The 23,735-nt window shown below is 43.2% G+C and overlaps 8 protein-coding genes across 8 annotated transcripts; 5 read left to right on the forward strand and 3 right to left on the reverse strand.

The window, feature by feature from the left end:
• Positions 1-681: 681 nt before the first annotated feature.
• EAF01_002391 (uncharacterized protein) lies at positions 682-4,074 on the forward strand (the record flags this gene model as incomplete). Its single annotated transcript, XM_038910643.1, has 1 exon — positions 682-4,074. The coding sequence occupies one exon, from the start codon at positions 682-684 to the stop codon at positions 4,072-4,074; it is 3,393 nt and encodes a 1,130-aa protein (XP_038773565.1).
• Positions 4,075-6,741: 2,667 nt separating this feature from the next.
• On the reverse strand, positions 6,742-7,671 carry EAF01_002392 (uncharacterized protein; the record flags this gene model as incomplete). Its single annotated transcript, XM_038910644.1, has 1 exon — positions 6,742-7,671. One exon carries the CDS (start codon positions 7,669-7,671, stop codon positions 6,742-6,744), a length of 930 nt encoding a protein of 309 aa, XP_038773566.1.
• Positions 7,672-9,011: 1,340 nt separating this feature from the next.
• EAF01_002393 (uncharacterized protein) lies at positions 9,012-13,424 on the forward strand (the record flags this gene model as incomplete). The annotated part of the gene is made up of 1 exon (XM_038910645.1): positions 9,012-13,424. One exon carries the CDS (start codon positions 9,012-9,014, stop codon positions 13,422-13,424), a length of 4,413 nt encoding a protein of 1,470 aa, XP_038773567.1.
• Positions 13,425-14,120: 696 nt separating this feature from the next.
• Positions 14,121-15,540, reverse strand: EAF01_002394 (uncharacterized protein; the record flags this gene model as incomplete). Its single annotated transcript, XM_038910646.1, has 3 exons — positions 14,121-15,127; positions 15,216-15,298; positions 15,359-15,540. The coding sequence occupies 3 exons, from the start codon at positions 15,538-15,540 to the stop codon at positions 14,121-14,123; spliced, it is 1,272 nt and encodes a 423-aa protein (XP_038773568.1).
• Positions 15,541-15,759: 219 nt separating this feature from the next.
• On the forward strand, positions 15,760-17,444 carry EAF01_002395 (uncharacterized protein). Its single transcript, XM_038910647.1, has 3 exons — positions 15,760-15,800; positions 15,862-15,931; positions 15,990-17,444. Exons 1-3 carry the CDS (start codon positions 15,798-15,800, stop codon positions 17,243-17,245), a joined length of 1,329 nt encoding a protein of 442 aa, XP_038773569.1. The 5' UTR covers positions 15,760-15,797; the 3' UTR covers positions 17,246-17,444.
• A 1,973-nt stretch (positions 17,445-19,417) lies between these two features.
• EAF01_002396 (uncharacterized protein) lies at positions 19,418-19,690 on the forward strand (the record flags this gene model as incomplete). Its single annotated transcript, XM_038910648.1, has 1 exon — positions 19,418-19,690. The coding sequence occupies one exon, from the start codon at positions 19,418-19,420 to the stop codon at positions 19,688-19,690; it is 273 nt and encodes a 90-aa protein (XP_038773570.1).
• A 729-nt stretch (positions 19,691-20,419) lies between these two features.
• EAF01_002397 (uncharacterized protein) lies at positions 20,420-20,696 on the reverse strand (the record flags this gene model as incomplete). Its single annotated transcript, XM_038910649.1, has 2 exons — positions 20,420-20,499; positions 20,546-20,696. The coding sequence occupies 2 exons, from the start codon at positions 20,694-20,696 to the stop codon at positions 20,420-20,422; spliced, it is 231 nt and encodes a 76-aa protein (XP_038773571.1).
• An 808-nt stretch (positions 20,697-21,504) lies between these two features.
• EAF01_002398 (uncharacterized protein) lies at positions 21,505-23,518 on the forward strand (the record flags this gene model as incomplete). Its single annotated transcript, XM_038910650.1, has 6 exons — positions 21,505-21,623; positions 21,707-21,773; positions 21,843-22,051; positions 22,102-22,692; positions 22,740-23,377; positions 23,432-23,518. The coding sequence occupies exons 1-6, from the start codon at positions 21,599-21,601 to the stop codon at positions 23,516-23,518; spliced, it is 1,617 nt and encodes a 538-aa protein (XP_038773572.1). The 5' UTR covers positions 21,505-21,598.
• Positions 23,519-23,735: the final 217 nt, after the last annotated feature.

A 23,735-nucleotide genomic window follows, 5' to 3' on the forward strand; every position in this document is an offset into this window, starting at 1 on the left:
CCTTACTATCTTATTACTACCTTACTTGTTACTTACTCCCTTGCTACCTTGCTACCTTATTACCTACCATTTTCACCACCTGCCACAAAACTCGGTACACCTACATAGTACGTACATATTCATAGTACATACATAATACATACATACATAGTACATACATAGTACATACATACCTGCACAGAACCACCTTCCACCGCAGCATCTTCCACCACTATCAACCCAAGAAAACTAAAACCGAAACTTAAATTCCCCCCCCCTACCCCCCCCCCCCCACCATACACGCAAAATTTCATTCCCACACAATCAACATCAAGGTCTCGAAATAATTCCTAACTTGGTCTCCTACTTCTACCATTCACTGCCATCAAATGCAAGATTATCCAGATCCGACGTCTCATTGATCAAAGAAAGAAATCATTCCACATGATTTAAAATTACGCAAAATTTCATTCCTACCACAATCTGGCGCATCCAATCGATTCCCCTATCGAAATCATAAATTCCATACCTGCTGCAAAATATACGACTCATCCACCACCACTTTACCACTTTCTCCAATTTCTCAAGAGATATGCGCTCAATTACATTTACATGGTATAGTGTTCTCAACCCCGAGTTCAGCTATTAGTTTATCATACGAAGCCGCGCCATTGAACAGTTCATTTCCATTTCAATCGCAATATGAATGAAACCGAATCCTCTTCCAAGATGTCTTCTCTCACGTCGAGTCCGAACCTAACTCCTACTACCTCAAGAGCTCCCACACAACAACAATCTCCTCACATGTCCTCATATCCACAAAGATCATCCTCCCTGAATCGAAGACGTGGTATATCGCGTGTGCGAACCGAATTTCTTCCCACCATTTCTTCCGCTCCCACCGTTCCAATGTCGGCTTCCTCGGTCACAACCTCAAGCTCTGTACAAGCATCGCCGATCATGTCACCCGATATTGGTCAAATCATGACCAACAACTCCTCATTACAAGTATCGCCCGAAGGCCCACGAGGGCGTGAACCTGAACATCGCCTTCCCCCTTTCGAACCCCTCCCCGACTCAGTAGTCTCAAGGAAACACAGCCAAACTGCCATGGCCGAATCATCCAATGGCAATCGATCACACGGGTTGATGAGAAGGTTATCAAACAAGATTTCAAGACGGCAGTCTACAAACACAAGTCGGGAACAAAGCGCCGGACCAGTCATGTTGCGACGTCGAAGTGACAGTACAAGTACAGCCCCAGATTCCAGACACTACCCAATCAACTCCGATTCCGACGAGGATGTTCACGAGGATACCATTGAATGGGTGGATTCGCCATTAGGCATCGAAGGTCTGACCGGTGACTATCCAAGTTCCAATGCTTCGTTCGCTTGCTCTTCGACAATGACTGGCGGCAACGCAGGTCTCGCATTCGGACCTGTTATACCTACTGTTCTTCTCCAAGGCACCACGATGATCAAGATCACAAAGAAGAAAAGAAAAGTTCTTACATTTGTTCTCGAAGATGAAGCTTGCAAAGTATCGTGGGATAAGACAAGGCCCGCGAAGAGCTTTCTCATAGACAACATCAAGGAAATCCGACTCGGATCTGACGCTCTTAACTATCGCGAGGAGTTCAAGGTTGACTCTCAGGACGAACCTCGTTTCTTCTCCATCCTCTATGTTGTACCTGACAATAAGTCGACCGGACGCTCAACCAAAATCATGCATTTGATCGCACCTGATGAACAAACATTCGACTTGTGGACAACAACCCTTGAAGCTATATCTAAGCATCGATATGAAAACATGTCAAGTCTTGTTGCGTTCAACGAAAAGGCCGTCAGAAACTACTGGCGTGGCGAGATGACCAAGCAGTTTTCCGACGTACCTCATGCCGAAGATGAAGAGGCTCTCAATTTCGAAGGAGTCGAGCAGCTTTGCAAAAACCTTCACATCAACACTTCCTCCGGATTCTTACGTGAGAGATTTCAACAAGCAGATGCTACCAAATCAAAGAAATTGAACTTTTCCGAATTTCAAGAATTTGTGAAGCTCATGAAACGAAGAGGAGACGTTTCCGAGATCTACAAAAAGCTTGCTTCTGACAATGTCAGAGGAATTACACTTGAAGAGTTTATTAACTTCGTCGACGTAGTACAAGGGGAAAATGTTGAGAAGGACCGAGCGAAGTGGGAATCTATTTTCGCCAAATTTGCCCGTCGGTCAAGATCACGAGATCAGCCATTACAGGACGGTGAGGCTGCACGAATGAGTGAAGAAGCTCTAGCCACTTTCTTCACATCCGTTCATAATGTTCCTCTCGAGACTGTTCCTGAAACTTTTACTCTCGATCGTCCTATGCATGAATACTTCATTTCTAGCTCTCACAATACCTATCTTATGGGCCGACAAGTCGCTGGGGAATCGAGTGTTGAGGCTTACATATCCGCTTTGATCAAAGGTTGCCGGTGTGTTGAAATTGATTGTTGGGATGGAAAGGATGGGAGACCGATTGTCAATCATGGTCACACCATGACCAGGCCTATTTTGTTTTCTGATGTGATGTATACCATTGCGAAATATGCATTTGTCAAATCACATTTTCCATTATGGATTTCTCTAGAGGTTCACTGCAACGATGCTCAGCAGGCAGCTATGGCTCAGATCATCAAAGAAGCATGTGGTGACTTACTAGTCACAGAGCCTCTTGATCCATCATCCCAGGAGCTTCCTTCGCCTTCTCAATTGATGGATCGAATCTTGATCAAAGTCAAGAAACCCAGAATTTCCGATGAAACTCCCCCCAAGGTCAATGGCCGGTCCCGTGGCAACAGTTTTAGCTCACCTCGTGTCTATCCCGCAGGACTCGATAACTCAAGCATTTCCAGTGGCTCTCTCTTGCCCCCACCAACTTCAAACCCGAGTGGAAGCAATATCAAGCAAAACATTCGAAGGACTGGAACTGATGAAACTACGAGTAGCAGCAGTAGCGATAGTGAAGGCAACGAAGACAGACCTAAGGATAAGCCCAAGACAAGCAAGATTGTCAAGGTCCTTGGAGAGCTTGGCATTTACAGTGCGGGTGTTAAATTCCGTGGTTTCGATGATCCAGAAAGCAAAGCTTACAATCACATCTTCTCATTCATGGAGTCTACCTTTGACAGGAATAGCAAGACGCAAATTGATCGCCGAGCGATGACCAGACACAACATGAGATATCTCATGCGAGTGTATCCTAATGGATGGCGTGTTGCATCTACCAACTTCGATCCCCTCAAATATTGGCGACGAAGTGTTCAGATGGTAGCCCTCAACTGGCAGACTCATGATTTAGGCATGCAAATGAATGACGCTATGTTTGCAGGCGGGACCGATCAATCGGGTTATGTTCTTAAGCCAAGCGAGCTTCGAGAGATTAAAATGCTTCCTAGTGTTCCAGAGGAAGCAGGAGCTGATCATGTCAAGAGAGAACGCAAAAATGTTAACTTCTCAATTGACATTATCTCAGCTCAACAGCTCATGCGCCCAAAGGGTCTTCCTTCTAATCGTTCTGTCGATCCATATATTGAAGTCGAAGTTTATCATGCCGATGATAAGAGCAAGGAGACTAAAGGTGTCATTGGTGAAGGTGGCCTTGACGCTTCTGCTAAAGATGGCTCTTCTGGTTTAGGAGCCCCTCACAAGCGTCGTACACACATCGTCCAAGAAAATGGTTTCAATCCAGTTTTCAATAAGAAATTCAATTTCGCCTTAACAACTAAATTTCCAGAACTCGTTTTCGTTCGCTGGACTGTCAGATGCTCATCGGACGGCCACAATTACAACGATAAAACTTTACCTCTTGCTACATATACTGCCAAACTCAGCAGTCTCAAACAAGGTTACCGTACTTTACCTCTTTACGACACAAACGGTGATCAATTCCTCTTCTCCACACTCTTCTGTCGTGTCAAGATTGATCCAGCTACAAGCATTTATGTCAATGCTGAATCAAATGAAAGCGTTGGGGTACTTAAGAGTCTCGGTCGTACCGTTTTCAACCGAACACCTCTTTCACCAAAACCTTCCGTCGACAGCAATCATCAATGATCCCAACTTACTTTATACTTCAACAATATTCGATTTATCTGTACATACTATATCAATTGTAATATATATCATGTGGGGCGTTTGTATCCAAAAGGCGAGATACCATATTACATTTCAATTTTTTTGGACAGAGGCAGTCATCAATTCTTTGGTTCAGCAATTCCGATTTCATATGGCGCATCCAGACGCCTTCGAGAGTTTAATCGATCCATATTCGACTTTGTTTCTTTTTACGCGTTTTCTTTTGAGCAAGGCGCAACTTTTCGGGAGATCAACAAAGGATACCAACTTGAGCATTCTGCGATTTACCATATCACAGCATGAGGATTATGATTTCATTTTGAAAGGGCGCGGGCGGCATTCACATACATAGGGCTGGGATATTAAAAGTGGCTCGCGCTACGCGTTTTTGCTAGCGATTGCATTTTAAAGGGGTTGGGCATCTACATACTCCACACAGTTTGGTGTGAATGATATATGTCATTTTTCACCCAAAAAACAACTCCACTCATTTAATTCTAGAAATTTTCTTTTGTTTTCCTTTTTCATTCTGGTAACATGGTAGTTAGCGGGCATACTACATCTTGCTTGTTTTTTTTTTCTTTTTCTTCAACGGATTCCCCTCGCATCAAATCTTTCGCGGGTCGAGTTCTTGGGATGGGATGGGATGGAACTGGATTGCACGGAAAGGAGCATCGTGGAAGAATATACGAATCTGCTGGACTGGCTCTATGCGTTGTTTTTGTTTCCTTCGCCTGGAGGTTTATGACGGGACCGTTCTTGTGGCGTTTCATATCCTGGGGTTTTGGTAGGTTTCTTTTGGAAGGGATCCTTTTGTATTCAATGGATGGATGGATGGGATAATTATATGACGGCCTGGATCTGGGAATTCGCAGTATGAGGGGACTTTTTCTGTCGTATACACATAAGAAAGATTTGACTGGATGTGGATGTGGTTGCCATTGAAGATAGCTCTGACAAGCTGGATCTTGATCTTGATCTTTTAGCTGCGAGTTTTTCAGTTTATGTGAGAGAGATTTTTTGTGGCTTGGGAAGGATTTGGGGGGTTTATTGTTTGGGTGGCTGATAGAATGTGGATGGGTGGGAATTGATAGAAAGAGAGAGTGTGAGAGATGGAATGAGATGAGAATGTGAAAAGATGAATTTTCCTTGAGACACGAGACTTAATTATAAGCGGGTGTGAGAAGTGATGTGTGGAGTGGGGAGAATAAACAATGAAAATCTTCCTGGGCCGTATAATTTTTATCTGTTGATGATGAATTTTGTATGATTTTGTGATGTAATGATCATGGGGTTATATAAACAAGCGAAGCGAACCCCTTAGTTAATCATTGTCCCCCATCCCCCTTCCACCTCTCAACATACATCGTTCATTCAACTCTCCAACATCAATCCTACTCTATATATTTCATCTCAAAAGTTTTGAGATTCTTTTCTATAGTAGTATAGTGATTTCATCTAAAAGTTATTAAAGTATCTTATATTTTTAAGAGAATCGATTGAGTTTTATAGGAGATGATATTGTGATTTGGTGATCTTTGAGTTTTGTATTTGTTTAAGGTTGTGTGTATTTATATGTGTTTGTGTGTTTGTGTGTTTCTTAAATACTTTTTTAATATAACTTTAATAACTTAATTCTTTCTAATTAGTAGTTTGATTATAGATGGATAGGAAAGTTAATTTGTTGATTTCTAAATCTAAGAACTAATAAAGAAACTCAAATTCTCTACTTAACATTCATCCATTCATTCATCCCTAAACCCACATACAAGTCGAAAATAAAAGCTTATAGTATCTGAAACTAAACTAAACCAAATCGCTGGTCGGTTAGTTAGTTATAACCTATGTATTCTCCTACCTTCCTAAGCGACTATTTAATATACATATACATGAGATTCAATATAGTAGATATATAAACTATCTAACCAAACACACTTCTCAACTTCTCAAAGCCATCTCTACAGCCTGAAAGGGCCTGTGAGTTTGTGTATCTAGATATCTAGGTATTTAGTATTGATTAATGATCGAGAGGGAACATGTAGCTAGAAGACGAAAATGCAAATTTTATTTTTCTAGTTAAGTTATTTTTCTGGTGCTAGATTGGAGTGGATAGGTTTGGATGGGAATATACACTGTAGTTAGTGTTGGTAGGTTTAGTTGATGCTAAGATGTTTTCTTGATGAAGAAGGTTTTTCGTATCTAGTTGCCTAGGTACGTGGAGTTTGTAATGGATATAGTATTACTGCGCTATTGTTGATGATGTTGAATTTCTCATAGTCATAATACATATGCATAGATTATATCACTAACTCGCTTGGTGACGAGGAGAGTTGATGATGTAGTTATACTGACTCGAGTAGATAGGTAGGTGGATACGATGGGTTGGTTGTTCACGCATGCATTGAATGATATTTTTATGCAACCAATTTGGACAATGCTGGTTATCTCTTCGAGGGGAACAGGATGAGACCTTGACGTGTTTATGCGTATCACCATGTAGCATGAATTTTCACTCGAATAGACTTATGGTGTTGAAATAATTCGTAAATTCAGATGAGACACAGTAATAATAACCCCTAATGCTAAATCAAAACCCCAATTTCAATATACCCTCTATCGCCTATGCAACACCATTTGATTCGATCCTCAAGGACCAAAAACCAAACATCTGACTTCGATACTCTCTCTACCCTTTGCACCCTCAGGTGTTCTCGGATCTTCAAATGCAGTATGTGGTACTCTACCACCCTGAACCTCAGTACCAGGTTTCAATGACTCACTATCGAAGCACTCCAAGAATAATCTCTCATCGTTTTTCATTCCAGACAAGTAATGCCATTTTTGTCCCTCATTATATCTGATACCAGCCGTTTCACCCGTTGTATCCGGATATCGATGTTCGACCGGAATAACATCTTCATCGAGAGTAGTTGCCGAGCTAGCGAATGCTAGAGGATTCCCCTGGACAACTCCATTAATTGGCCGCCATACATTTATAATTCTGAATCGACCTTGCAGGAGTTTCTCTGCTTCTTCTGGTAAATGACGATGTACACGTTGTTTGGCTGATTTTAAAGTTTGATCGATATGGACTCTTACGACGGGACCCCGATGAGCATTGGGATCTGAGCGACGAACCGTATGGTCGAAAATAAACACTTTATTCGAGCCGGGTATATTATCCAAGACTAATTTCTCGACTTCGGGATAATAGTTTCTTTTGATGGAGTCATCGTCTCTGAATTCCCTTTCTGCAGACTCCGGAACTCCGAGGATTACTTCGAAAGCATCTTTATTGAGGTTGTATTGTGATTCTTTACCGCGAATATCGCTGATAGGGACTTGGATATCAAAATCTCCAAAGTTGCGTTGAGGTTGTCCTTGCGGTGGTTCTTCGACGTAGTTGAAAGGGATGGAGCCGTCTTCGGGTGGTCTGAAATAGTTGAGGGTGACAATTGTATCACCGCGAGGGACCAAACTACTATCTTTAATACTAGTTTGACCGGCAGCTTCAATTCGTGAAGAGTGAGAGAGGTTGTGGGCCGGTGTGTTGTGGATAGGTGCGGCGGTTGTCATGATGTTGTCTAGAGATGATTCTCAAATGTCGGAGGAGTGACGTAGTCAAGTGTATTTTGATTGTTTTGGAATTGTAATCAACAAATTGACGCGAGAATATATGTATGTGAGTATGTGTACGAATCGCTATGCTGTATTAATACAAGTAAAGAAAACGAATTAATAGCAATAAACACAGAGATATATATATGCGCACGTATAATTACAAAGACTATGTGACCAAAATTCTGATATTGTAAGCAACGAAAACCGTGGCGAGCTAGCACGTCATTGAGATCTTAGAAATCGAGGGGGAAGATTAGTCGAGCAAATCTTATCACCGAAAGCTGGATGACTATTCAATCAGTAGCACCGCCATGTGGCAAAGTGTGGTTTCGGAATACCGCGATATCTCCTTTGGAGTTGGTGGGTTGCGGGAATTGAGTAATCGTTTATTAGATAAGCATGCTACATTGGAACCAGGAGTATATTCAGGTTTTTGTTGACAAATAGAATTTAGACCAATCACAGTCTAGAATACTCAACTTAGTAATTAGTAAGCTAGTCATCTTCATGATTTACCCCAGATTCAATCATTACCTAGATATCTACTCGTACCAGGTACTAATAAGTAGGCACTTTAGTAGCTCGAGAATAACCTTAGATGGCGAAGATAGATAGATACACTTTTTGATGCTTTGACTCTACGAAGATGGTAGATCTGTGTAGTTTACTATACTCCAGTCGCTTGAAGAGTCGACTCATCTATGTAGCACAGCAGCAACAGAGAACTCAAGAGGCTGCGTGCAAGGGAGGGGCAATGAAAGCAGACACATGGTGTTGATCCTGCCTAGCGAGCCTACCTATCTAGATAGTTGATAACAAAGTCCTTCGTTGCTATTAAGCTCCGAGTGTCTTGATGTGTGTTTGCCTGAGTTCACCCAACCTTATGAAGAAGAACAGTTCTTCGTAGATGTAGTATAGTTCTAGTATAGCCAGTAATTAGTAGTAGCCAAGAATTATGTTTCAACTTTCAACAATGTTCCAACGTTGTGTTTCAGGGAGGATGAGTGATTACTAAGCGATACCGACCATCATCCAATAAGATTGAGTTCCTAGATTGCCTGTAAATTAGATTTACTTCAATGTAAACAAACCGCATCGTCGCAACTCAAATATTCAAAAGATCATAGAGACATCATTTTGCGACAATATTCACAACGAATTATACACCCCCCCGCATAACATGAAATTATTGGATTAATTTGAGAGTGAATGATCTTCATATATCTATCTCCATTAGAACATAGAAACAGAGGATTTTCATTTATTTATCGCGCTCTTGCGCATTCATTGTTATGATGGTTCAATACGGCATGGATGAAGCCTTGTTATCTTCCCCAGATCCCCTCGCCGACTCCTTGACATACCAGGCACCACCGAGTTCGAGACGACGAAAGACTCCCTCATCGCGTTTATCACTGCCATTACCAGCCAGTTCTCCGAAAAAACAAATCTTCGAATTGGATGTGGGAAATACATTATCACCACAAAAAATCAGAGTTACAGTGGAAGCAGAAGATTCGGACAGCGAGGATGATCATGCGAACCTTAGACCTCATAATTTCAGTTCACCTACACCTGCGCCCGTACCCCGTCGAATAGAGCGAACAACGACGACAACAGTGCCACTGCGAGGACTTTCGGATTCTGAAAATGATAATAGCATTCGATATGAGGTAACACCGAAGAGGCCCAGAGGTCGTCCAAGGAAATCAAATACTCCGGTCCAAAAACAAGGCACTTTGAATCGAATTGGAAAGCGTGGAAGAAAAAGTGTTGGAGAGGAGGTGGACAATCAAAATCAGGATGTGAACGACGAAGAAGCCTCGGCGGGAAACCCTAGATCACGATCGAAGTCAACAAAGGTTATCAAAAAGGCGACACCGCGTAAGAGGAAAGCTAGTTCGGATTTGGTCCCATCGAGTGTGGTTAAGAGAGGGCGTGGTAGGCCAAGGTCTAGACTTCGAGAAGAAATACGACTATCAGATGGAAGTGATGTGGCAGAGCAAGTACAATCTCCCAATGCCGAGCCTAAGGTGGTAGAGGCTGACATTCATGAGGGATTGTCGCCGGAGGAGATTGATCTTTTGGCAACCATTGATGCCAATTCGGAAAGTCCAAACTCCCAGTACCCCGCTGATCAATCCACATCGACTTTCCTGAGTAGTGAAGATGTTGAAGAGGATGTTGTCATTGCAAGATTTCGCCCTGGGGAAGAAACACCTCCAACAACAGGTTGGTCAAGCGTTCTGGAGACCTCTCAAATGCCAATTTCGTCAAATAGGGCACAAGAGGAAACAAGTCCTCCAAGTGGAAGTTTAAGAAATGGCGCTCCATCTCTGGGAACAAATGGTCCCAATGAAGATGATGACGATAATGGCGATTATGGAGGCGATGGTTTTGACGATGAGACGGATGAAGATTTTGATGAAACGCGTGAGATACGACAATTTTCCGACGGAAAAATGAATAATGCTATCGAAGAAATGCAAGAGGAGGATTTTGAAGATGAAATGGACGATGATATGGATCATAGACCCGAGTTTGACACTATTATGGAGAGTGAAGGGTTTAGTCTGATATCGCTTGATTCTGTACCGTCTTTGAGGAAGCCCCTGAGTGGAGTACTTCAAGATGAGGGGCAAAACTCGGCCGCACGTCCACAGAATAAAAATATTCTTTCAGCGCAACATACTGTACAGCACAATTCATTTTCGAGCATAGCACCAGAGATTCTTGAGGCTGCAACACCAGGCAAGAAACTTAAGAATCCTCACATTTTCCGCGTCCAGGAAACTCGAATTGATGATTCATTTTCAAGCATACCACCCGAAATTCTCGAGTCCGCAACCCCAGCCCCTGCGCGAAAAAAGGGCGTTGAGATGTCACATCCAGAAAGTTCCAAGGTAGTTGGAGAAAATGTAGCCGGTTATGTTGATAGCAGCCTGTCGGATACGCGTATCAAGCCTTCTAGAAAAGCTGGAGGATCAGGCGACGATTCATCGTCTACCAAGCATGCAGCTCCCCTTGACGCTGCTACCCCACGTTTGATGCGCAAGGCACCGCTTCGGCCGAATTCAATAAAGAAGTTGGAACTTAATTCTAAGACAAGCTCCAAGCCATCACAAGATCGCGCGAAATCATCTCATTTTGCAACATCATCAAAGCCATCCAAATCACCCTCGCCACCAACACAAGAATCTAAGCAGCCAACTTCAGTAAAAGACAACAAGGGCAAACTAACAGGAATTCAAGATACTGAAAACCCTGCTGAAGAATCCTTCATCAACTCGCAAATTCATTCATCGCCGCCGGCAGTTGCATCACGCAAATTTACATATACAGCACATGTTCAACGGCAACGGCAAACAAACCTTAAGCTGACACAGACTCCAGCTATTGTGTTCTCATCCCCCACATTGCCACCACCTATCCAGTCACTAAGGCAACCATCCGAGAGGCCAGAATCTTCGAACACAAATGCATCATCACCAGCTGAAAAGGCTGGTCGCATTTTGCAAGATATTGTTATACCATCATCATTGCCCAGAAGTAGATCCGAGAGTCTAGCTAGCCCCTTTAAGAGTCCAGCAACAGGGAGAAGATCTAGCTCAAGCGCACATCCAGATACCAACATTATTCGTTCTGTACCTGCCGAGCAGCCTCAAACGTCACTGCCAAAATTAGATCACAATGGAGACTTGGGTTCTAAACATTCGCGGAGAAGAAGCTGGAGTAGGCCTGTTCTCGACGAGAATCCATTTGTTGGAAACGGGGCGGCACAAAGACGTCCATCTACGGATAAATCCCAAAATGTCAATCTTGAGCTACCTAGCAGCCGTCGCATGTCGGTTTCCATTTATGCGGCGGTCATTCCTCAGCACGAGTCGTCAAGAACTATCAATTCTACGAATTCGCAGCATGAAGAGAATAGCCACAATGGAGCCGTTGAAAAGCCAGTGCCGTCGTCATCGTCATTGGATAAAAACCCCGTGGAAACTAAAAGAACTCTGAGTAGCTTGCAAGAGAAATGGGCTGCACAACGAGCTGCGATAAGTAAACAAATCTCTACAGCCAGTAACAATGAAGTTATGGTTCTAAGTTCCGATGATGATGACGATAAGGACGAAGATGAAGATTACGATGATAATGATCTGGTCGCAGGTAAAGAACAGGAAAATTTACCCGGAAAGATGCGTGCCAATCCTGAAGACGATGATGATGTCGATAATAGTGTCGATAATAATGAAGAAGAGTTTGAAGACGATGAAAGCTTTGGACTCTTACTGGAGACTCTAGATGCTTCCAATCAGGAAAACCAGCTTCACTCTGACAAATCCGACCACGCGGAACGGCCTAAACGAAGTAAAATTCCTAGCCCGTGGAGAACAAATAGCAAGCGTTTAGTCTACAGCGATGAGCTTGCCAGTCTATCACCTGACCATGACGCAGAAGCTCCCACGGTTGAAGAGCCCTCGCCAAAAAGCGTTTCGAAGCAGGTTGATGTATCGAAAAGCTCTCAAAAAAATCCTCAGCCCGATAGTGACTCGACCCTTGACTTGTCTGGGTGGCAGATACCACAGAAGCAGAATTTTCAGCCAAAGATTCGTAGCCTGGGTAATACGAAACCTGATATATCTGCACTTCCACGATCATCGCCATTTGGCGGGCTACCAACTCTGTCTAACAGAGAAGGCCCGAGCACTGAAGGCCAATCATCGAGAGAGGTACCATCTCCTCGGGCATCACATTTTGACTCTCCTCAGGACAGTTCATCTGGCGATGCCGAGGAAGAAACGAGCTCATTTGCTCCCATCCCCCAAAAAGTGGGATTCCAACCTCGAATTCGTAAGAATGGTGATGCGCCAACTGCAGCAATCTCTCAATCAATAAGAGGTATTTTTGGAAAACTGGGAGCGGCAAGGAGCAGTTTACCAACCCCAGAAACATCATCATCGTCCTTAGTCGGTGCTCTGACAAATACATCACCGAGCAGGAGCAACAAGCTCGAAGTTCCTACCATCCAACCCGATCCTGTCCAGAGTTCGCCTTCCCAACCTTCAGTACCTAACGCATCAGTGCCCGTTAAAATAACAGAAAATCGACAGCTTCAAAATCCTCAGCCAAAATGGACCGAACATCGTCTCGAAGCTCCCATTCCTCCTTCCCCTGCAAAATCTATACTCCGCTCACCTCTACGCTCTACTGCCCCGCCGTCTCAACCTTCCCCTAGCAAAAACGTCGTCTTTGCTTTCTCCTCTCCACAACCTAGTTCTCCTCTAAACCCCCAACTTTCTCCTACACACTGGACACGCGATCACTGGCTTCTTCTCGACTCCATTCTACAAACCTGGAAGCCCGAGAATCAAAATCAAGAGGCCTCGGATTCCGAGGCAAATTCAACTGGATCTTCAAATTCTAAATACGGGATAAGGAATTCCACAAGAGTTATTAGTGGATTGTTAGGAAAAGTAGTAAATCTCAAAGATAAAGGAGTGGGCATTGGCGAGGGAGGAGTCAGGGTCTTTAAAAATAGGAATAAAGAGGGAAAAGAAATCGGGAATGAGAAGATGAGATTGGAACAGTGGCATTTGGAGGCGGTGGATGAGTTCAGGGGAGAAGTTCCAGGTTGGGATGAGGCGGTTGTGGCAAAGAGGGTTTTTGCGCTACTAATAGGAGAGGAGAGGAGGCGGAAGGGGGTTAGTTCTTAATGATTGCGGACACTGTGGGTACGAATAAATGGCGAAGTGTGATTTGATCAAAGCTATGCTTGAGCTTTGGACAATGGCTATGGGGTTCTGAGAGACGGGTGCATAGTTGGATAAATCACATCACCCACCTCTACTTTCTTTTGTTCTACTCTGTAAATATGTACGTGTGGTTTTGTGGGGGGGGGGGGGGGGTTCTGGAACACATTATGGTTCTGGTATACCTTGTATTTGGAGCTGTCTTGAGCGAACGAGCGAGCTCATCATTTGGAGCACTTTGGAGTCAAGGAATGTCGGGAGACCTGGGTAGCATAAGCATAGCGTGCATGTATGATTTTGGGAGCGAAACGTGTGGACTGTAAAAAGCAAAATGAGTTTGCTGGCACTTCTTTTGGCTGTTTTGGGTACGAAGTTTTAGCCCAGGAGAACTACGTGTATTATTGTAAGAAGCCATATTATGATAGGAAGAAAGAGAATTGAAGAAATTGGACACCAAGAGAGAATTTGCTGTGCATGTTTTGGTGGCATGACTTGTATTTGTGTTCCTTTTACTATTCATGAATGAAAATGCGTTCGAATGTTGGAACTGTGAATTAAAAGCCATTTCATATCATATCATATCATTTGCCCTCCTCCAGTCTTTACGCCTCTATGATACAAGCATGCATTATCTTCCCATCTAGCCTTCCAGCCGCCAGCCTACTCGAGCATACTCGCTTGGTTGGTATAAAGCACATCGACCACACTGCTCAATTTCTCAATCGTTGCCAATGCAGCATCATATCCTACATCTCTCTCCGTCTCATCGTAAATAATCAAACATCCAGCTCCTTGATCCAATACACCAATAATCACCTTATCGAGAATCATCTGTGATAACTTTCTCTCTACTTGTTGTGTATCAAGACCGACCATCTTGGCAATATGGGCAATTTCGACGCGTGAAAAGGGCTCGATTACTTTGATTAGATTCTGTTCCAACATGGCATCATAGAGACGACGGAGATGGTTGCGGATGAAGATATCGGAGCCGAGTTCATGACGGTAATCGCCAAGTGCTTTTTCATATTCTTCTAGAGAACGGTTCGAGTGGGCACGAGCGACGGCTTTCATGGCTTCGAGATTCTTGCCTGCATATTTGATGGCTTGTTTGGAAGTCATGAGCTGGTTTACATCGTCGGCAAGGTTGAGCATAATTTTACAAAGAAGCATGTATTGAAGCGCTGCGGTAGCTTTCTCCGGCTCATCTTGTGTGTGGTATCCATCTAATGCTTCGATAAAGTAGGAAAATGCGGTATTGAAGTCTTTGTCCTCGGCGTGAAGCTTCCCAGACTGCATATCGAGGCCGGCTTGGAGAAGAGGGGGGGTATACACAGATGCTGCGCTTGTTCTGGCAGCGGTAAGTGCGGCGCGTCCTTTGGCTGTGTTTCCTAAAGCATGGTAAACGCGGGATTCCAGAAGTTGAACTTCGACGAGGACAAGCTTATCATCGAGACGCTTGAGCTCGCGGAGGAGGCTGTTGATGAGGGTAAGAGCATCGTAGTAGTCTTGCTTGATCATGTAAAGGCTGACGAGACGGGTTTCAAGGTTCTGTCTTAGGAAGCCACGACGTTCGGATGTGGCCCATTCGATGCATGATTTTGTGACGGTAATTTGGGTATCTGTTGTGTTGGGAATGGCATTGAATAGATCCAGAAGTTGTCGCACTGGAGTTAAAGCTTATTAGCAGAGTCCTGACAATACCATTATATAGAACACTATCTAGCCAGACACGAAAGTTCCCAAGCTTCTTACCTAGCTTTGCTGTTTTAGCTTTTGCGAATGATGATAATACTGTCCGGCTTGTTGTGATCAGATCTACCAACTCATTTGCTTTCCTATACAAAAATCAGTGACTACCCCAAATTTAAGTAAGCTCTGGGTTATATGCCGCTCACTTTTCATCTCGATACAATTCTCCTAAGCTCACCAACGCAGTTTCATACTCTCGAACAGAAGCTTCTGATGTTACTGAAGGTGGTTTGGAGATGATGTCCTTGTATTCAGCCTCTGCCTTTCTTGGATCTGTCTTTGCCAACTTTTGGGCTTCTTGTATCCTTAATGATTCTGCTGGTGCCATATTTGATAATTGTAGAGAATTAATTTGGGTAGAGTTGTGAAGTTGTGTTTGATGTTTTGAAGGGAATCGCATTTGTAGGTAAACTCGCCATTACGATGCCACTAGGAACCTGGAGCTTGTGGGTACTGCGCTAGAAAGCAACACCCCTGCAAAAATTTATTTGGCTGGATTTTTATTGTCACCTCAATATTTCTTTGCGATAACTTCAACAATAACTTTCGAATTTTCAATAATGACAACAACATACTGATTTTAATATGGTAAGTTGAAATTATAATGAATCATTAATCTGTATACTTTGCTAATTCGGCTTCTCTATAGAAGATTAAAGCACTTAGTCGGGCGTCCATTCAGGCCCCAGGGTCTGAAGCCAAACAGCCCCGCAACCTTGGTATGTACAATTGACTCTATGAAGGCCACTGGGAGGCAGATATTGATACTTTCTATAGATCCTGCATTACATCCATTCGAAAGAGCCCGAGAATACACCCGCGCCCTCAATGCCACGAAAATGGAAAGGATGTTCGCCGCTCCTTTCATCGCGCAATTAGGAAAAGGACATGTCGATGGAGTTTACACAATGGCAAAGGATCCCAATGCTCTCGAACGTTTTGCGAGTGGTAGTGGCGATGGTGTTGTGAAGGTATGGGATTTGACCTCTCGGGATGAGATATGGCAAACTAGTGCGCATGAGAATATCATCAAAGGCATGAGTTGGACAAGGGACCAGAAACTTTTAACTTGCGCAAGTGATCGATCGATAAAACTTTTCGACCCCTACAATACAACTACTGGATCTGCGCCCGTGGCAACGTGGTTAGGGACCAATGCATTTACAAGTTTATCACATCACCGTTCGAATAATGCATTCGCAGCGGCATCTGGAGTCATCTCAATATACGATCTCGAAAAACAGAACGCGCCACCCGATGTTTTGAAATGGCCAAACTCGACCGATACTATTACCAACGTAGCATTTAATCAGGTCGAAACCTCTATACTTGCCTCAACCGCTACTGATAGGTCAGTCGTATTATATGATCTTCGGACTGGACTTCCCATTCACAAAACGCTGCTCAATTTTGCCTCGAATGCTATATCATGGAATCCTATGGAAGCATTCAATTTCGCGATAGCCAACGAAGATCACAATGTCTATATTTTCGATATGAGAAAGATGGAGAGAGCATTGAATGTTTTGAAGGGTCATGTTGCTGCTTGCATGGATGTAGAATTCAGCCCAACTGGTGAAGAGCTCGTCACAGCATCATACGACAGGACAGTCAGGCTGTGGAGCCGGACCAAAGGGCACTCAAGAGATATTTACCACACCAAGCGTATGCAGAGGGTCTTTTCGGCAAGATGGACACCAGATTCGAAGTTCATTCTTTCGGGTTCGGACGATGGCAATATTCGATTATGGAGAGCCAATGCTTCCAAGCGAGAAGGCATTAAATCGGCCAAACAGCGGACTGCTCTGGAATATAACGAGGCATTGTCGGAACGATATGCTCATATGCCCGAAATTAGACGCATCAAACGTCACAGACATGTTCCTAAGGTCATTAAGAAAGCTGGAGAGATCAAATCCGAGGAACTCAAGGCCATTAAACGCAGGCAAGAGAATGAACGCAAACACACTAAGAAGCAATTCTCGAAGAGACGAGCAGAAAGAGAGAAAATGGTTTTGGCAAACGAAAAGTAATATTATGTATGATTGTCTGGGACACACTATCTATGGGTGCGGAGTCAAGGTAACTGGCGGCATACGCGAGGCGTTTAGAGACTATGGCTGGTTTTGGAGTACCACGCATTATATTGATTGACTTGAAGATAGAAAATGGAGATGTGATAATGAATTTCAATCGCTGATACAGGTGCCCTGCACTTCTGTCAATTATGCCCCTGAATGAACAAAATGCTAATAGAGCAAGTGCTCATAATGTCTTTTCTGTTGCTACCATATGCTAAATCAACAGTCAAATCAAGCAAGATGATACTACCTTGCTTGAATCCCATTAGTTTTAACACAAGTTTGTGGAAAGATGATATCGAGCACTTCGACACGTATTTTGAACTTCAATTCAGTACTGTAGTCCTATCACTTTATTGAGTGATCGCATTGATTAAAGCTGTCTAGGATGATATCTTAATCCGACCGGAACTACTCTAAAAAACCCCTTCGGTATCATACCTCTTCCAGTTCACAAGTTATCTTCTATCACATCCCTATATCAATTAATCAAATTTTGATAGTCGGTCAGAAAATTGAACACGCTTAGAGCGATTATATACGTAACGCCCAACGCCCGGCTGCGGGTTTTTCATACTGCATACGAATTTTCTCACAAGTAAAAGGGAAGACGGCAATTGACAGGAAAGCAGTGAAATCGATATTCGAAAAAGCTCTCCTGTTGTTGGTACAGGCAGCATGGTAACGCTAATAATAACTATCCGGATGGCAAGCGTGCTACTTCACCGAAATCATGTTCGACGCTTCAATCGGATGCGCGTTCAGGAGGTAAAGATTTTGGTGACACTCTGATTCCGTCCAAATCCCTTTTGAACTATTCTCTTCACTTGAAAATGAGAGCTTTCGATGCCTTTGATCCTCCAGCACTAATAGCCGAAATGGTTCCAGCTAAATCAAATTACACACTGCCATTCCCACAGCCGTTGGTACTACCAGCATACAATCCCCGACATCGATTCTCAATGCAATAAATTGGAGACTTGGAGACTTGGAAATGAAAAGTCCTGAACTTTTCATGTTGTTTTGTAATTCTCTTCCGTTCCAGGTGTGTTGGCTTTGCCTGTGCTCAAGGGTCTCAGTATCTTATATCGGTATAAGGCGTTCTATTCCTCCAAATGTACATTGCTAAACAAATGATACATCCGACAGAAAGGAAAGTTCCTTGGTATCAACTGTGTCATAACGCCACCGTTCTACTCAACTCCTCAATAACAAAGGAATTTTAACGTGATGGTACCTCCATAAAACGTTTCCTTGTTTGAACTTTCATCTATTCATATGTATCTTGTACTATCTCATATTTCGTTTGCTGGCCGGCTAATATTTATGTCTACTGCCCGAATTAATGTTTCATCATAAGACTTGTAAGTCTCAAAAGGCCCCCTGTAAGGATTTGAACTCTCGAGCTGGAAATCTTGCTAAGATGAGGAGCTCATGGCAAGAAGTCTTGCGCACTCTCCGGCTTTTGCATTCCAATTTTGCATCTCTACCCTAGCCTGATATAGGCTGCGAGACTTGAGGTTCGCTCAGTATCTTCGAACCTTTATCCATCATGGCAATGACTTTGAATCCTATCGTTTGAAGTAGAAACAGGTTCAGATGATGTAAGTGATTGATTTTCAAAAATCTGAGTATTGTAAGTGTAAGTAGTCACAGTTGATTGACTTTTTCGTGACCTCCCTTAAACTTCAATAATATCTATATATATTTCTTGAGCCCGGCTCTCGAAATGAACAAACAGCAACGCATCTATACACCCCAATACTCAGGTAATCGAACACATCTTCCTAAGCATCTGAAGTTCCTCCGTTTGTATGTATTCATCACCTGTCATTGTAGTCCCTCAAATTCCTTTTCGTCTTGTAGCTAGTCATCAAGCCAGCTCAAAATCCAGGAATCCCTATATCCTCGAGATCATCTATTCGTTATCCAGACATTCGACTATCAGCTTCCAGTTGGTATATCACCAACCTCTTTGCATCTACTATGCGCTGTCCTATCTCTGGAACGAACAACATGTCAACACTTCCTCGGTGCACAACCAAGACTTGTAAAGCATTGCTCTCCATTAAATATTACGTCGAACATTACATCGTCACAAATAAGGAGTGAAGTATAACAAAAATGGCACCAATTGAGCATAGCATTGCAACTTCTGACGGAAAAGAAGTTACAAGTGTTCCTGATGGAGAGATGAAAGATGTGGTTATTGAGATTCGATTGTTTGGCTTTAGAGCATTGGTGGTGATCGTGGAGAACTATAGAAAGGACACTTGTGAGATGACTCCTAGTTGTGAACATAGCGGGGTTAAGGTTTCTTTCGCACAGAAACATCCTGATGATGTGCCGGGGGTGCGCTACAAGGCCACTGAGACTGCCTTTTCCCCCCTAGAATGAATAAGTCGAGGCGGCAAGTTTGATGGGACGAAGTTTAGCATTTAGGGGAAAGAAGTGGCGGAAATTTTATAGTTCAGTGAAGGAAATCCATTAGAGGCGCTCTGATTTGTTAGATGGATATTGCAATGATAAATTGAGAAGTTGAAGTGGAGATTTCATAGGACAAGTTGAGCATTTGGGGGGAATACGCCATGGGAGATTTATCATGTATCAAGAAATTTCATTTTAGAGATGTCCTGGCTGGCTTGTTAAATGGATAATATAATGGCAGATTGAAGGTTTATATAACGTCATTATCTTTATGAATAGTGACAAAGTTCAACATAAATTGCGAACTTTAGAGTAGCTGATTGGACTTGGAGTATACCACACTCATATAAAGCAATGAAAACAAAGAAATGAAATTTGAGAGCACAAAACTGCTCTTGTGCTGAATAGCACAAAGAATGTTGAATACATCAAGAACTGGGTTTGTTGCTCAATATTCTCAGCCTTCAAAGCCAATTACATATTCTATGGACTACAGAAAGGTGAATCAGGGAACAATGGATGGTTTCATCAATCTTTCAGTCTTTCTAGTGAGGTCTCCTCTGTCGGAGAGCCTTTTGTGTCTCTTGCGGGGTTGCAAGCTTAACACGACACAAATCTAATCCTGATCATCTCGAATCTTTGCCTCAGGAATCACTTCTTGGTACAATATCAATACTCCACAGTTTCAATACTACTGTTTCATCCCTTCATGTCCTTTGCTGCAAGAGTATCCTTGCTAGGGCCAACATAGATAGGACCAACAAGAGGCGACCGAAATGCTAGAATAAAATACTTCAGAGCATCCTTTCTAGAGATATGGCAGACTTGTAGCAGAGCTGGAGAATCGCAGCGTGCTTTGGCGTTGTATCGTCTTGGGTTCCTGGTGAGGAAGCCAGGAAAGCGCTTCGCACATATTTGCAGGTCTGATGATGACAGTTCGTGAATCACAGTCAATTAAGGCATACTTCCAAACCATGACTTATGACTCCTTAGGTAGCTGTATAAACAATTTAAGTTCCCGTTGTGACTGGGAAGGGGACTGTAATGCGGGTTGACTCATGGCGTTGAAGCATGTCGGCTGAATTTGGAGATAAAATCTTATTGCGTAGAAAGTTCTCCCGTCCTGCTACTTTATATACCCAACAAAGGTGGATTACGGGAAGTTTGCTCAACTGATCAGGTGTTTGAATAAGGTTACAGGAAGTAACATCGCAAGTAATAATACAAAGATCGACTGGCGCAAAGAGGTGAAGTGGCTAGTATATATTTGCATACGGCTGATTGCATTCTCCACTTGCAAAGAACGAGACTGGCTCCGATACAGCAACAACGTGACATTCCTCTATCTGCCTGTGACTACCTAGGTACCGGATGAGAAAGTCTTCAAAAAAAGTGAGGTCTCTTGAAGATGAGCTTCTATATTGTTCTTGGATTGCGTCAAGCACCACCATCTTCCATCGAAAAACGTGTTGTCCAATATTTCGGACTGAAGCCTGACAATAAGAAGCTTTAGATCCCCAGATAAATCCAAATGCTTGATGAAGTTGGACCATTAGATTGAGGTCTGCATAGTCCGTTGGTTTTGAATACAAAGACTGACTGCACTTGTGATGATCAGTCAAACTACGTGAGTGAAGTGGTGTGCTGTTAGCCATAGCACAGTGGTTAGGTATATTTTAAGGCGACGACAATAATCGAAAATCTAAAGTTGGTCTGTGCTCAATAAATTTGTCGAGACGCGATATCAGCGCGCAGAGTAGTGGAAACTTATTCAAACGGCACTACAACATTCCACTATACAGGAGAGCGTTGTATTAATTTTATTCTAGCCCTTCACCCTTTTACTCTTCACTTCAGATATACAAGAAAATTTCCAATATGCAGGCGCCTGTAGTAGTAATGAGTAAGTTTCGAACGCTTTGAAGCTCTACCGCCCACTACCCCTCATCCATAAGAAACGACCGGAACGCTGACTTTAGCTTCTAGACACCCAGAGTGGTGATAGACAAACTGGTCGAAAAGCTCAGATGTCGAATATCACCGCAGCCAAAACGTAGGAGCTCTTCACAGCACATACCAAGCACCCCGCCATTTCAACAAACCAGAACTGACACATAAATAGTGTCGCAGATATTATTCGATCATGTTTGGGCCCAAAAGCTATGCTAAAGATGTTGTTGGATCCTATGGGCGGTATTGTTTTGACAAATGACGGACATGCCATTCTCAGAGAAATTGAAGTGTCACATCCTGCAGCGAAGAGTATGATTGAGTTGAGCAGAACACAAGATGAGGAAGTCGGAGATGGAACTACTAGTGTTATTATTCTTGGTATGAAAAGGTTTTAGAAACTTGTAAGAAACGGGGCTGACAATTTCTAGCTGGTGAAATGTTGGCACAATCCCTTCCACAACTAGAAAGAAACATCCACCCTGTCGTTATTATTTCCGCTTTCAAGGCCGCACTGAAAGATGCTCTCGAGATCATTGAAGAAATTTCCCTCCCAGTCGATATCAACGATGATAAAGCCATGTATCAACTCATCTCATCCTCAATCGGCACAAAATTCGTTTCTAGATGGTCTGAACTCATGTGCAGCTTAGCACTCAAGGCTGTACGAACGGTAACTCACGATATCGGAGGTGGCAAGAAAGAGGTTGACATCAAGCGTTATGCAAGAGTTGAGAAGATTCCAGGTGGAGAAATCGAGGACAGCAGAGTTTTGGATGGTGTTATGCTCAATAAAGATATTACCCACCCAAAGATGAGACGGAGAATCGAGAACCCCAGAATTATCCTATTAGATTGCACATTGGAATACAAGAAGGGAGAATCACAGACGAACATTGAAATCAGCAAAGAGGACGATTGGAACAAGATTTTGCAGATTGAGGAGGAGCAGGTCAAGCTTATGTGCGATTCTATTCTTGCTCTTAAGCCAGATTTGGTCATCACTGAGAAGGGTGTCTCTGGTATGTTGACTGCTCTCGTTATAGTTTGTTTTGCTAAACCTTTATAGATCTCGCACAACATTACTTGATGAAAGGAAACGTTACTGCACTCCGTCGTGTCCGAAAAACAGATAACAACAGAATAGCTCGTGCAACTGGCGCCACTGTCGTCAATAGAGTGGACGATCTCCAAGAATCTGATGTTGGAACCCAGTGTGGTCTGTTCGAGATCGAGAAGATTGGTGACGAATACTTCACGTTTTTGACCAAATGCGAATCGCCCAAGGCATGCACTATCTTACTGAGAGGTCCATCCAAAGATATCTTGAATGAGATTGACAGAAACTTGGCTGATGCTATGGCCGTTGCACGAAATGTCATGTTCCACCCCAGATTATCGCCCGGAGGAGGTGCTACTGAAATGGCTGTTGCAGTCAGACTAGGTCAACTCGCAAAGAGTATTGAGGGTGTGCAGCAATGGCCATACAAGGCTGTAGCTGAAGCTATGGAAGTCATCCCAAGAACTTTGATTCAAAATGCCGGTCAGAGTCCAGTCAGAGTCCTCACAGCATTGAGAGCAAAGCATGCTGAGGGCGGAAGTTCATGGGGTATTGATGGTGACAAGGGCACTTTGGTTGATATGAATGAGTACGGTGTTTGGGAGCCAGAGGCAGTCAAATTACAAAGTATCAAAACTGCAGTTGAGGTATGTGGATATATGCTTAGTGTTTGCGAGCCTCCAACTAATCTAATTTAATAGTCCGCCTGCCTCCTCCTGAGGGTCGATGATATTTGCAGCGCCAAAGCCGCAAGAGCACCTGGTGCACCTGGCGGTGGGGAGGAATAGTCCTTCCAATGTCAGTGTATAAAAAAAAAGTGATGATAATATGGTTGATCATACCCTTTTAGCCATAGCATGGAGCTCACGGTTAATGATTGCATGTTCCTGTTTATGACAATGAATAGATATCAAGCCAATATACCATTTTTGGCCACTCTTTCCAATCCCTATGAAAGTTCTGACTATGCAGGAGTTTGAAATCACTGGTGAAGTTGAGCTTTTC

Source organism: Botrytis porri (genome assembly GCF_014898465.1).
Source record: "Botrytis porri strain MUCL 3234 chromosome Unknown BPOR_003, whole genome shotgun sequence".
NCBI lineage: Eukaryota > Fungi > Ascomycota > Leotiomycetes > Helotiales > Sclerotiniaceae > Botrytis > Botrytis porri.

Bases quoted from the DNA above. Each gene is read 5' to 3' on its own strand.
- EAF01_002395 (XM_038910647.1), top strand. The intron at 15,932-15,989 runs GTATGTACAATT...TACTTTCTATAG, and splicing joins CAAACAGCCCCGCAACCTTG to ATCCTGCATTACATCCATTC.